We start from the raw sequence: 13,683 nt of genomic DNA on the forward strand, positions 1-13,683 counted from the left end.
CAATATCTAGCTTGCAGTAAAAGTTTCATCTTGTGAGATTTGTTTCTGTATAAATTCAGAAATATAAGTGAACAGGTATTTATAGAGGTGATATTATGTAATCTGTACATATTTTTTCTCCTTTATTTGTAAGATAGATGGACAGCTCAGAACTACAGTCAGTTCTGGGGAATGACTTTAGAAGAAGGTTTCAAATATCGTCTTGGCACCTTGCCACCCAGCCCTATGCTTCTGAGTATGAATGAAGTAACAGTAAGTGTTTTCTCTGTTTGACTCATTAATGTGTGTGTTTGTATTGATGTGTTCACATGTGTGTTTAAAGCAATTTTAAATAACTAAAATAGTGAGTTTTGAGTTTTCGGAGTTATAATTTTGTCATATAAATGAAAACCTTTCCAAATGGTTGTCATATCCCTCAAAATTTCAGATAGACTTTGAAAGTTCACTAATATTAGTTTATATATTAGATATAGTCTCCTATCTTCAAGAACAATTGCGTGTTCATTAACATTTCTAATGATTTTGTAGAAATTCATGTTTCTACTCACTGTCTCTTCAGTGACACAATGCTTAAAAAACTGATTAGTTATCCTATTTTTCTTTCTTGAAGTAAACACAATTATTTTGTAAGTTCATCAAAATGAGTTCTGATATCTCTTGGACTAACCATTATCACAGGAGAATACAATAAATGCTAGCAACTGCAAACATGTATGTTATGATGATTACTAAAGGTTTATCCTCAAAAATCCTAAAAATTTCCATTGAAAGAACATCTTCAAAATTTGCCTGATGGCTTGGCAAACTCCTTAAATAAATTGTTGTGTTTCCTAACACTCTTATGCTTTGCACTATTGTATTGGTTTTCCCTTTCATTTTTAAGAGGTGTTATCTGGTAATAAGTATCTTGCATGAGGAGGCTTTTATCCATATAGTTATCACAGATCTCTAATTCATAGAGCTGCAGTTTTTCCACACGAGATATGTGTTGTCTCTCAGATACACACTTTCCAATTGAGATGTTGACTGTATTCAAAGCCATTTAACAAATGCCCAGGACAGGGCTATACTCTCAGGCTGCTAGAGTGCAGCCTCTTCACTCTGCAATGAAGATATCAGGTTTTGGCTGCCTGGAAGCTCTCAGCATCTCAGAGCAAGCGGGACTGTTATTTGCTCTTGGATAAGTTCTAAATCCACAGGTTTCTCATTAAACATTTAATGTGCTTTGCTTTTGAGAGATGTAATCCCCTGAGTTAATCCAATTCAAATTCCAGCAGTAGGGCCTTCTAAATTATAACTAATATCAGAAAAGATAATAATAGCTGCCATTTATTGCGTAGTTGTGTGTTAAGCATGCTTATAAGCACTTTCATACATCATTTCATCTAATTCCCACAGCAGCTTGATGTAGTGGGTACTATAATTATCCACATTTTAAAGACAAGAAAATTGCAATCGAGAGAGGTTAAGGCACTTGGAAATTGAGAGAAATGAAAAGCCACCACAGAATTACTTAAATTACAGAGCCAAGACGTCTTAAAAGATCTGCCCCCAATATAGTCCCTAGAGTTTCAGCTTTGGCCCATTCGGTTTCAAAATAGCAAAAAGCCCTTTAATATTTGAGCCAGAGCAAACTTTATAAATTAATCAGCATAGATGTATTTTTGGATCTTTTCTACAATCAGTATAATATAAAATATTTAGAGACGTGGTTCAGAGTCATGGATTTTAATGACCTAACAGTATGATTAATTAGAAGAGTCATTTACATTTTTTTCTGGTTGTTTTATTTTTATTTATTTATTTATTTATTGCCTCATCTGGAATGAAAAAGAGGCAGAATTGTTTAAGAAAAGAATAAATTTATCTCTTTATAAGGATTGCTATTTCTCTTGCTTTTATCGAGGGTTCTAGGTAGCCAAATACACATTTGGGCATTTATATACATTTTCTCCAGATTATTTCTAATATTTTCTTAAGTCTTAGTTTTTTGCAACTTAGAATATTTTATATTCCAGAGAAAATAAGATAAATTTCTTTTTTAAGTTGCTCCTCACCATAGCATAGAAAAGGAAATCTAATTCTAAATCATCATTGGCTACTAGGATTTGTTTGCATAAAAGTCACTATGGTGATATTTAAATGAAAAACCTTGGTGCTTAGTAATTTGGGAGAATTTAAATTACCTAATGCTATATTGTTATAATACAGTTGCCAAGTATTTCCAGAAAAGCAATAAGGAAAGTTCAGCAACAAGGTCTGTAAGAGTTCCATTACCCATTTATGATGTAAGGCAAAGAGATAGCTCCTTGTTTCTAGGGCTTGAGGACCAAGGGCCTTTCAAAGCTTCTAAATGTTGGTCTCATCCAAATAAGAAATAAGACATAAGAAAATTAGAAATATAATAAGTACTTCTAGGAAGAACACAAAGTTAATATTAACTGAGGTACACTGGTGGCTACAGAAAGAGCTATAAACTAGTTTAATTCTTAGCCTAGTAACTACATAGAAAGTATCCCAATTCATCATAATGCCTCTGAGTACATCAAAAATAAATTATTTTTTGTGAGTATGCTTCTGGATACCCCCCCCCCACACACACACACACTTTTTCCTAATTTTTAAAATATTATTTTCAACATAGAATGGTTTATATGTACAGTTAGGGTAGGCAGCTGACAACAGTGATAATAATTGTGCTAAAAACTCCATTGAATTCCCACTCTAAAACATCTTCCTTGACCACATTACCTAGAGGCAAGTTGGGTTTCACAAAATTCTCTGTCCTGGTGAAAAAGATGAGCCATGAGTCATCCTCACTTTCTGAGGAAGAGTTTCTTTTCTCTGGTTATTTTCCTGGCTTCATTCCTTCCTTGGCTTAACTCACTATTCCCAGAATGTGTCTGCCAAGGATAAGTTAGAGAAATATCAATAGACATTGTACAAAGAGTTCCACGATCATATAAATATGAAAAAAGTTTTAATCTCTATGAATTAGTTTAATTCAAATGAATTTTTGTAGGGTAACAATGAGGAATAGAAATATGTTGATAGTGGAGGATTGGAAAAGGTAATTAAGAATTTTGAATGAGAGTCCTAATGAGGGCAGACACAAGGAAATATAAACTTATTGTTTTCTCTAGGTACAAGCATAGTGGATGAAAGGAAGTAAAAAAATGGGAAAGAAAGAAGGCTGAGAGGGACCTCGCCTAGCCCATGTAGCTTCTCGTACACAAAGGCTCACTTCACCCACTTTAGGATTATGTCTAGTGTCAGGTCAATAAATGACAGCTAATTGGTTTATGTTTACCTTTTTCCTAAAGTATTATCTTGAGATTTTTCAAATTCGTGCCTTGAATATACAACTCTGTTCTAAATTGTTCTACACTAAAAATGTTAAAAACAATTAGATGAATCAATCCTTCTCTGTCAGTCCATGGAAATGTTGTATGTTATATGAATAGACTCACAAAGGGACTGATTGGGAGCTGGCCTTCACAAGAACTATAGCTCCCCACAAGAACTTTAAATTCTGTTCATCGTGTCTTTTGTCATTTTATGATACAAAACAGGTTATGACATGGTTTAAACCTTATTTCAATATTTCTCAAAATTTGTTCTATGGATCACCAATCTTGAAAGATTGTGAATAAAGGTATCCCATTCACTAATGGGATAAGTTTCAAATAAGTTTGTGAAATGGTGCATTATATCTTTCTTCTGAAGATTTACACTATTCATTAATTTATCGAACACATTGAAAACCCTTATTCCAATAACATTTTTTTCATCCACTATTTCCTAAATTCATAAGATCAGAGAATCTTTTTGTGTGTTTGTTTATAATAATTGTTAATATTACCCAGGATATGGCTCCACAAAACACACTTTAGGAAATGCTGACTTAAGCTAAAATGTTGAAATAAAGGTGCTGGAGGGAGCCGAAGAACATTCAGGGATAAAATAGAATGTTCTCAGAGTATCAGAAAGAAAACAATGGAGACAACCACTTATTATAACTGTAGGCAAAACCAGCATTGACTGAGGTCCTCTTGAGGCAGCAGAGATATCACAATTGAAATCTGTTAATAGGCATGTGTAGGCAGCTGCATTTATCTGGCACCATTCTGTATAGAGCGATGGACATGAGCTGCAGACCTGGTGTGTTTGGGTCAACTTGGCTCCCTCGCTTATTTCCTCAGTTTCCTTCCCTGTGAAATAGTGATAGTGGTAGTACCTAGTTCATGAGGTTGTAAGAAGTGCATGAAGTGCTGAATGAGAAATGCTAACTATAGTTCTTAGACTATAGTAAAAGATTAAAGAAATGTCATTATATAATATGTAAAATTGTTCCTTCTACCTTGGATTAACCTTGGGAGCATAGCAGTATTCTGCAAAAGGCCAGTTCTGTAAGGACTAAATTATCCAACTCTTTATCATTTGGAGCATTTTATTTCATAAGGAAAAGTATAGCTCTGGATTTATTGGCCCTGATGGTTTACATATTTCTGGTAAGCCTGAAAGTTCTACTATGTTGCTAAATCAAATCAAATCGGATCAAATCTAATCTAATCAACAACTCTACCTGATTGTTTTTCCAGACATACTATTCAAGTGCTTTTGAATTTGAAAAGTAACTTCAAAAAACTTCACTGTGTTATATAGTATTATAAATATTGCAAATGTTTGAAATGAAAAACACTATTTTCAAACAGAAATGGAGAAATTGAGTTTATTTCTATATTCAACTCAGTTAAAATTTTTTAAAATAATTGTCGTTGATTCCCCAAGGAAAACAACAAAGTTAACAAAAGCTGTTACAGATAAGTATTGCATCTAAGGTCAAGCTACTTGGAGACTATTAAAGCATTGAGAAGCCTGGCATAACATTTAAGACCTGTAGCTGCACTATCTTATATGGTATGAGACTAACGTATGTAAAAATGTTCAAAAATTTTTTCGTCCTTCTCACAGTTTACTAGTATATCTTTTCACAGTTACCCAATATAAATGACTTTAGTATATTTTAGTTGGCATTACTAACAGAGGAAAGACAAGTTTTAATGGTTGTTGGAAGTTAAATTAAAATATTTTTTATATTACACAATAACTTTTAAAACCATTAATCATTGAGGTGAAAAATGAAAATTTATTAAATAACCTGAATACTTGATCATTGTCTAACACACAGTATTCGATTGACTGGATTTATTTCTCTAGTCATTAGTTGTAATAGGAGGAATTTGTTTTTCTCTGTCTAAAATATATTTCAATGGCAGCAAGAACTAAGGGATGAGAAGTACCTCAGGAAAAAATCAAAGTTAATTATTAATACATCTAGATTTTACCCTTCGTAGGTTATTGAAATTTTTGATTTGTTGAGGAATAACCCTGCCTGAACAAGCATCTTGTATTTGATTCCAATAATTTTTGTCACCCGCGTAAACAGAAGCCTCTGTAGAAACTAAAACACTGACTAGAAAAGAAAAAAAGTTCAGTTATGTATTTATGTTCTTTATATAATATTGAACAAAAATGACCATTTTCCCCATTAAATTGATATTTAGCTTTCACTTATATGACATAAAGCAAATGACATCAGGTTTTTATAATAATTTTATAAAATACAGTAGGTACCAATGATGCTGCAGAAGAGGGGCACAGCCAGATGTCATGGTGGAGCCTCTTTAAGTGTACGTGTCCCTCAGCTCATCTCAGAACCTTCTCATCTGTGTAAGTAAAGATCCAGGGAAGGGATAGAATGCCAATTGTTCTTGCTGTTTCTGAATTTTAAGAGCTTTGAAATTCAAAGAGCATCAAAACATTTGCCTTTGTCTTCTCAAGCCTCTGTCTTTTCTTTTCTTCCCTCCTCAGAATAGAACCACAAACGCTTCGGGGAACTTTAGAAAATATGCATCCAGCCTTACTCCTTATTCAGCTGAACCTGTGGCAGAATAAATGTCTTTTCTCTTAAATCATTTTCTGAGTTTACAGTTTTGTTTTTCCATACTTTGTCACAGTCTGATGCATAACTCTGTGATATAATTGAATATGACTTGAACAGCACCGTGGGGCTGAATTGATCATCACAAGACACATCTTCAAAAAGAAATGTGAAAATTCATTTTTTTTCCCCTATCAGCAAATATTTGGGGCTATTAAGTCGATTCCTGAGGTGGTTTGGTGTGTTTTGCTGTACCTACTTTCTGGTCTCTCCAAGCCTAAATCTATCTAGTCCATACCACAGTTTTTCCCAAAGTCTATTTCATGAAACACTGCTGCACAGTAAAAATAACATTAAATAATATACTTTACATTGGGTCAAGAACATTTAAAATCATGAATATTACTTTCATTTCTTATAGCTGCACAACACTTAGGTAGTTTATAAAAATATATTGCAGTGAGGACAGAAATCTATTTAATTTTCAAAACCAATGTTTCCCAGGACTGTTTGATTAATTAACTCCTTTTGTAATTATGTATTATCATACCACAAAATTAGTATTTTAAGAAACTCATTTTAGGAAATATCATAGTTCATCAAATTCAAGATGCACATTTTCTTCACTTTTTTTACCTCTGAAATTGGGGTGATTTTTACAGTTGATGATGTCCTGGGTTCAGTGAAATATAGTATTTCTCTAGCAGCTTTCCTGTTGGTTATATGTGCCGTTTTAGTTATGATTTGACTCATCCGAGAGTGACAAATATCCAAAATAATAGTGGCTTAAAAAACATAGTAATCGATCTCTTACCAAAAAAATGTGGAGGTGGGTGGTCCTCTGTTAAAATTGCACTTTCTGGGGTTGGCCTCCCAGCCTTCTTCCTTCTTATTCCATTTACTAGAGTCTTCATATTCAAGGCCTTCTAATGGTTTAAGAAGTCTGTTCCATGTCCATCTATAATACCCAAATTCCTGCCAAGAAGTAAAAGAAGAAAAGAAAAAGATCAATAAAGGGGAGTAAAAGTAAGGTGCCAGAAGTCTCTTAAAGAAACTTCTCAGAAGCTTCCAGTGACACTCCTGTTTATATCCAATATGTCAGCACTTAGTAATATAGCCACACATAGTAGGCCAGGGGGTGCTAGGGAATGCAGTCATTTTTTTGAGCTTGCATTTATTGAGGTAAAATTGCTAATACTATGAATAAAGAGAAAGTCTATGAAAAGAAGAAGAACTGGAGAAGAACTAGCACCACCTGCTATAGTGTGATCACTGAATATTGACATTTATGAGAAGTAGATCATTTAAAAATTACTCTATAAATACAAACTAGAGAAGTATCAAAGCATAATTCTTTCAGAGTTAAAGCTTAAAGAAAAAATAGTTGAAGATGAAAAATTAATTTTGCCATTAGCAGCAAGAAAATTAGCTCTTTCATCTCCAATATCAAATAATTTAGAAGAAATTTCTTGGTATTCATGGCCTTGTATTGTAAAGGTCAGAACAGAATGATATTCTTCATTGCCTTTCTCAGGTCACTCTGGTTATCCAAATTTAAGTGGGGGAAAGTGCAACTAGAGATAGAGGGAATGACTTGTATAGTAGATATTGTGTAGATATGGGCTCACACTAAGAATGTTCAGAATGTTCAGAATTTGATTAGTTTATTCTAAGCTGCCCTGTAATTGTTTCTATTATTCTTTCAGAGGTTTTGATTGAATCTAATGCAGACATTACTGTAAAAAAAATTCTCATTTAATTCTTATATTTGTTCACAACATCTTTAATCTCTAATTTCCCAATGGAAATAATCGAAGTAAGGAGACTATTCCAATTTAACCTCAGATTTGATTACTGTTAATTTGGAAATATAATTAGATGATGATTATTTTGTTTCAATATTATAATTAATGAAAAGAATTTAAAACACCCTATGTAATAGCGTAAATATTTTTAAAATATAAATTTTTAACTTTTTAAACCACTATTTTGAAATTTCTATCACTCAACTGATCCTCTTGATTCTTTTGCTTTGTTAAGCTTTGCTTTGGCCAAAAAAAAAAAAAAAAAAAATTATTTACTGAAACCAGACTTCTATTACCAATTCCTAAAAGCTGTTATTCTACAATGCTTATCTTTTTATTTATAAGCTCTTTAAAAATAGTCTACCAGGGACTATAGTAATTATGTAATCATGGGGTATAAAATTTGTCATGTTTATTATGTAAGGTTATTTGATATCAGAAGGCAAATAAAAATTGCAAGATAATATATGCCCATTGAACCTCAAATTTTATGGGCTTGTTTTTAGAAAAAACATATTGAATAAGCGGTAGATCCAATAGGTGAGCTTCATGAATTGAGCAGGGTTAGTGGGTTCATAAATCTGTTTTCAATAAAAAGGTTGTTTTGCTTCCTGTTTCTCTATTGCTTTATCTTATTGAAAAGGATTAGCCATTTACATATATTTTTTGAATAAATCATAAAAGCAACAAATGCATACTGGTATTATAAATTAACTTAATATGCCCACAAAAATTGTTATTTTTTTCTTGAGATGAAATCTACCTCATTATTTTCTCCTCATTATTATTAGATATTTATTGAGTACCTCCTACACACAGAGCTCTCAGGTGGTCTTTGGAATGTGGAAGTCAAATTCTAAATAACTCAATCTTTCTGAAATATATTTGAAATACTAGTTTTATTTTTATTGTTTCAATAGTATGGAAGGGAAATATCCTAGCTATGGTATTAAATTGGAATTATAAAGTGAAAAAATAACAACTGATACTCATTTTCTTTTTTGGAACTTGAGGCAACTTAGTATTATAAATTCTTAAAAGCTCATTCATAGACCACTAATAAATTTGAAAAATATGAGTAATGTATAAGAAATATGTACAATAGTCCCCCCTTATCGATGGGGGATAAGTTCCAAGACTCTGAATGTACTAAACCTTATATATGCTATATTTTTTCCTATATATATACATACCTATGATAAAATTTAATTTATAAATTAGGTACAGTAAGAGATTAACAACAATAACTAATAATAAAATAGAACAATTTATAACAGTTTGTACTGTAATGAAAGCTATGCAAATGTGGTCACACTCTCTGACAATCTATCTGATAACTGAATTGGCTTCTAAGTAACTAATGGATGGGGAACAATACAACATAGATATACCAGACATAGATATACATTGTGGGTGGAATGGAGTGAGATGGTACAAGATTTTACTTTGCTACTCAGACCAGCATGCAATTTAAAACTTACGAATTATTTATTTCTCGAATTTTCCATTTGATATTTTTGGACTATGGTTGACTGTGGGTAACTAAAACCACAGAAAGCAAGACTGAAGATAAGGGGTAACGATTGTATTTCTGTCCCAGTTAGAAAACCTCCATTGGAGAGTGAATCTATATCTCTGAAACTATCTACTCGGAGAAGTAAATTTATTCTGTTCCAATTATATATATATTTTTTATTGTGGTCAATATAATGACAAGAATCTAAAAGCACCTAGATTTCTATGATACTGCTCTTCAAGTTATCGTTCAGGTACTCTACTGTGATCTGATTGATGTTTTCTGCATTTTTCTTCTACCATCTAAACACTAGTAATGGACATCAGGATTTAATAACTGTCTTATCAGGTGATAATAGTTCTTTAAACAAAAATTGAATTCTATCATTCAATTTCAAGTTTATAGATATTTTGGATGGTTACCTTTTCAAACAAACATGTAAATTTTGTATTTTCCTTTTGTCTTTAAAGCTATTATATACTTGTTGAAAGTAATTTTGTTTGTAAGATATTAGAACAGCAGCCTGACTTGTTCAATGCACAATCATAAGACTTATAATAAATACAATTTTAACTTTTATAGACATTTTACTTCTGCTGCAAAATATCCATGTATTTCTAATAAAGTGGGGGAAATAATAAATGTAGCATAGTGTTAAGAATTCTAAAACCTGGGTCTAGTTTCAGGGTTATTTCTTATTGAACTGAGAGCCCTTAGCATGTCATTTTATTTTAAAAGTTTGTTTCCTCATTTATAAAATAGAGTTAATAATATTTGCCCTGATTATATCACATAGGTATATATACATAAGTGATAAAAGTTAATAAATGGATCCTTATTTGGTTAGAGTCTTGGTTGTTTATGGAAGTGAAAGGTATCACTCTTTAGAGGAGTTTGGAAAAAAACAGGGCATTGTGTTTTAGATACTCTTTGAGTGACATGAATAGAGCAAGATCTGTAACATTTCATTTGACTTCTTGGAAAGATAGCAGCTGACATTGACTCTGTCAGGACTTAAACATGAGCTCTTAAGACATAAGGGTGTTGTATATTTGGCATTATACACTTCCTGAAATCCTCTTTAATCTTCAAGGATTTTATAAATATCAACCAATTTGTCCCAGTTTTGTTTCCCAATAGCTGGTGTAAAATTGGTCTTCCTTGGGGCTCCAAGTGTGTTATTGTATAATTGCCATGAATACATTGTTTTAAAATTAATTTTTCATGAAATCACTCACACTCTCCAATATAAAAGGGACATAAAGTAAATATTATTTATGAGGCCGAATTCAAATAACAGCAACCAGTGTTTCACAAGGATAACCAAAACTGATTTAAAATGACAGAAATATTGGCCGAAATCTTTGTACTATTGGTAATTCAGAAAAAAGCATTCTGTGGATTATTCTTATGACTTTGTAACTATGTTATAATTCTCCACATTAAATTTTCATTTTTAAATATATATGAAATAGAAATCTTTAATGCTTTTCAGGGATGTCATTCAAAAAACTTGAATGTATAAAATAAAAAGCAATAATAAACATTACAAAAGGACATGGCATTTTCTTATAATGGTTATTGAGATATATTCTTTAAAAATATGACACATCTGCCTCTTCTTCTTTAGGCTTTACCTGCAATAATTGATCTTCCAGAGTTTTTTGTCGCTTCTTATAAATGGCCTGGATGGACTCATGGCCCGTTGGATCAAAAAAATTGTGCTGCATCATGGGCATTTTCCACTGCAAGTAATAAAGTCATTTTAATTGCTTCCTTATAAAGTCTCTCTTTGACTCTAGATACTCTAGGGACAGTAATTAAGAGGTACTTATTTATTTATTTATTTATGGGCAAAAAGGATTTATTTTATATAAGATAATTATGGAATATTGTTTTAACAACAAAAACACACATACTTATCTAAGAGGTTTTAAATTTAGAATATTTAAATATTTGCATGTGTTTAATTAAAATAAAATCTTATTCTGACCAGAGAAAGCAATCTGAAGATTATGTAAAAATCTATTTTACTCAGAAAATTTGTCCAATTTTTAGGATCTAGTTTTAAATAGAAAATAAATCATAAGAGCAACAAAAAAAATTTACCAAAATTTTTTTGTTCTTTGATAGTTAAGGGCAGGCAATAAGAGGAGCATAAGGTTCTTTCATTCATAATAATAACTGTAATATTAATACTCAAAAACATTCATAACTCTTATATTTTCAAAAATATATTAAGTTGGTAAACTAATTTGATATATAGTAAGACTTCAGAACTAAATAAGTGGATTAAATGGGTTTTATCCCATTTTAGATAAAAGCAAAATACAGGTTCTGACTCTAAAGTGATATAACTAGTCTCTTAAGAGTAGCTTCCAAATTAGTGCTGCCGTTAGTTCAAACATGTAACAATATCTCTTTTATATCTATTTTCATATAAGTTCACCCCATAAATCAATACTCAAGTTAATGCTAAGATTTGGTCTTCAAATTATCCTCAAAGGAGTGTTTATGATATTCCAGTAATTAAATTGAACCTAACATAATTTTGATTGGCTGCTGTCAAAGATCTTTATAAAACTATGCTCTAAGCTTTAAAGCAATTCCAAGAGTACTCAACAGTCTAAGCACTGAAATCATTTCAAAATAAGTGCATAGACTCTTAGAGGAGCCCACTTGAAGGGTGGTACTCCTTGAGACAGAAAAGTACTGATATCTTTGTCTAAATATTATTACTGCATAGTATCAGCTAGTTCTAGAAATGATACAGTGGCCAAGGTCACCTCTAGAGTGCTTCCCTCTGTTAACTCTATGCTAGTGCCTGCTCCCCCAGTATAAATGCTCCTTGGCTTTCTGATGTTTATCCTCACTGTGTTAGGGATCCACAGGGGGACCACTTTGAGCCCTGTTTCAGATGGATGGAGAGAGAATTAATCAGGTAAATCTTATGTAATTTTATGTTCATATGGTTAATGTATTATACTTCATACATAATATATAAGAATTTTGCTTTAACTTTAGGTTAGACCAGTATTTCTGAGATGTCTTAGGAAAATCATTGGTGGTAAAATGCTGAGAGTAACTTCCTAGACTAGTTTGGACACTATGTTTTGGTGTTTCTAGGTCACAGACCCACAGATGGCCTTAGAATAGGGCTAAGTCTGTATTTGTCCCCATATCTAATTTATCAAAATACCAGAGAGAGGGTTTTCAACATTTTTGTGGTTTCAGAATATGCAGTTTTATATTCAATATGATAAATCAAGCTGACGCTAGTTTTTAAAAATATTAAGAAAAGAATAATTAGGTTCTTTTAAAGATCTTAAAAATTATGTCAGGAAATAGTTAAAATAAGAAAAAAAATGTCTTTTAAAGAAGCTAGAAGGTATTAAATGGAAAGTAAAATATTAAAAAATATAAATAGATAGATGATAGATAGATAGATAGATAGATAGATAGATAGATAGATAGATAGATAGATAGATGGATAGTTATTCAGCCAAACAAAATTCAAGCAAGATAGCAGAAGCTGAAGATGAAGAGGTAAAAGAGTTTGAAATGGTGGAAGTGATACATGCCAAAGAGCAAATTTGGGCTAGAGTAAAATAAGCAGGGAAAATAAGAGATTGTGTCTCAGAAAGTCCAATAAAAATTTTCAAAAAAAGACTGGAAAACAATTTGCTAAACTGAGTCATTCTTTAATCTTCTGACCTTTTCTAAGTAGTTCTAGTGAATTTGGATTAAACCCTCAGCGAGATTCAGAAATGTCTGTAAGATAAACATACTGTATACCATTTGAATTTAAAACACTTATCCTTTAGTTGTAATCTGCAGGTTCATGGGACTGGAAGAGACTTTAAAAGTCACCTTTTTCAAGTCTTTGGCAGATTTCTTAATGAAAAATTTAGAAGTCTATAAAACACGAAAGAAGAAAAGAACTCGGAAAGTCTCTGAAGACAATAATACAATGGAGCAATACCAAAATTGAACAAAAATAAATACTGAAATTATGACACGGTTGAATTTGTTAGAATACATAGATATATTAATGATATTTTGCCTTAATTTTAAATTATATAAAGCTCAGAAGACTAGTTTAGGGTTCAAATAAAAAAAGGATATGTAAGTTATTAGAAATACTATGTACCATTTAAATATTAATTAATATTTTATTTGAAACAGGTGTGGCAGCTGACCGAATAGCAATTCAGTCTAAGGGTCGATACACAGCCAATCTATCCCCTCAGAATCTGATTTCTTGCTGTGCCAAGAACCATCATGGATGCAATAGTGGAAGCATCGATAGGGCTTGGTGGTACCTGAGAAAACGTGGGTAAATAGCTGCCTATCGTGTATTTCTAGGATTCTTATAAGTATGGCTTGGAGTTAGGAAAAAATACATATTTAAAGACTTT

At 31.8% G+C, this 13,683-nt stretch overlaps 1 protein-coding gene across 4 annotated transcripts in view; it reads left to right on the plus strand.

The window, feature by feature from the left end:
- The window catches only part of TINAG (tubulointerstitial nephritis antigen), a 70,846-nt gene that overhangs the window by 12,264 nt on the left and 44,899 nt on the right, over nucleotides 1-13,683 (plus strand). For all 4 annotated transcript variants that reach the window (XM_036218932.1, XM_036218921.1, XM_036218927.1 and 1 more), the window contains 3 exons: nucleotides 138-252; nucleotides 10,896-11,016; nucleotides 13,451-13,601. In XM_036218932.1, coding sequence (XP_036074825.1) covers nucleotides 138-252; nucleotides 10,896-11,016; nucleotides 13,451-13,601 — 387 coding nt within the window. The remainder of the gene's footprint in view (nucleotides 1-137; nucleotides 253-10,895; nucleotides 11,017-13,450; nucleotides 13,602-13,683) is intronic.

Source organism: Rousettus aegyptiacus, unplaced genomic scaffold (genome assembly GCF_014176215.1).
Source record: "Rousettus aegyptiacus isolate mRouAeg1 unplaced genomic scaffold, mRouAeg1.p scaffold_m13_p_1, whole genome shotgun sequence".
NCBI classification, from domain to species: Eukaryota; Metazoa; Chordata; class Mammalia; order Chiroptera; family Pteropodidae; genus Rousettus; species Rousettus aegyptiacus.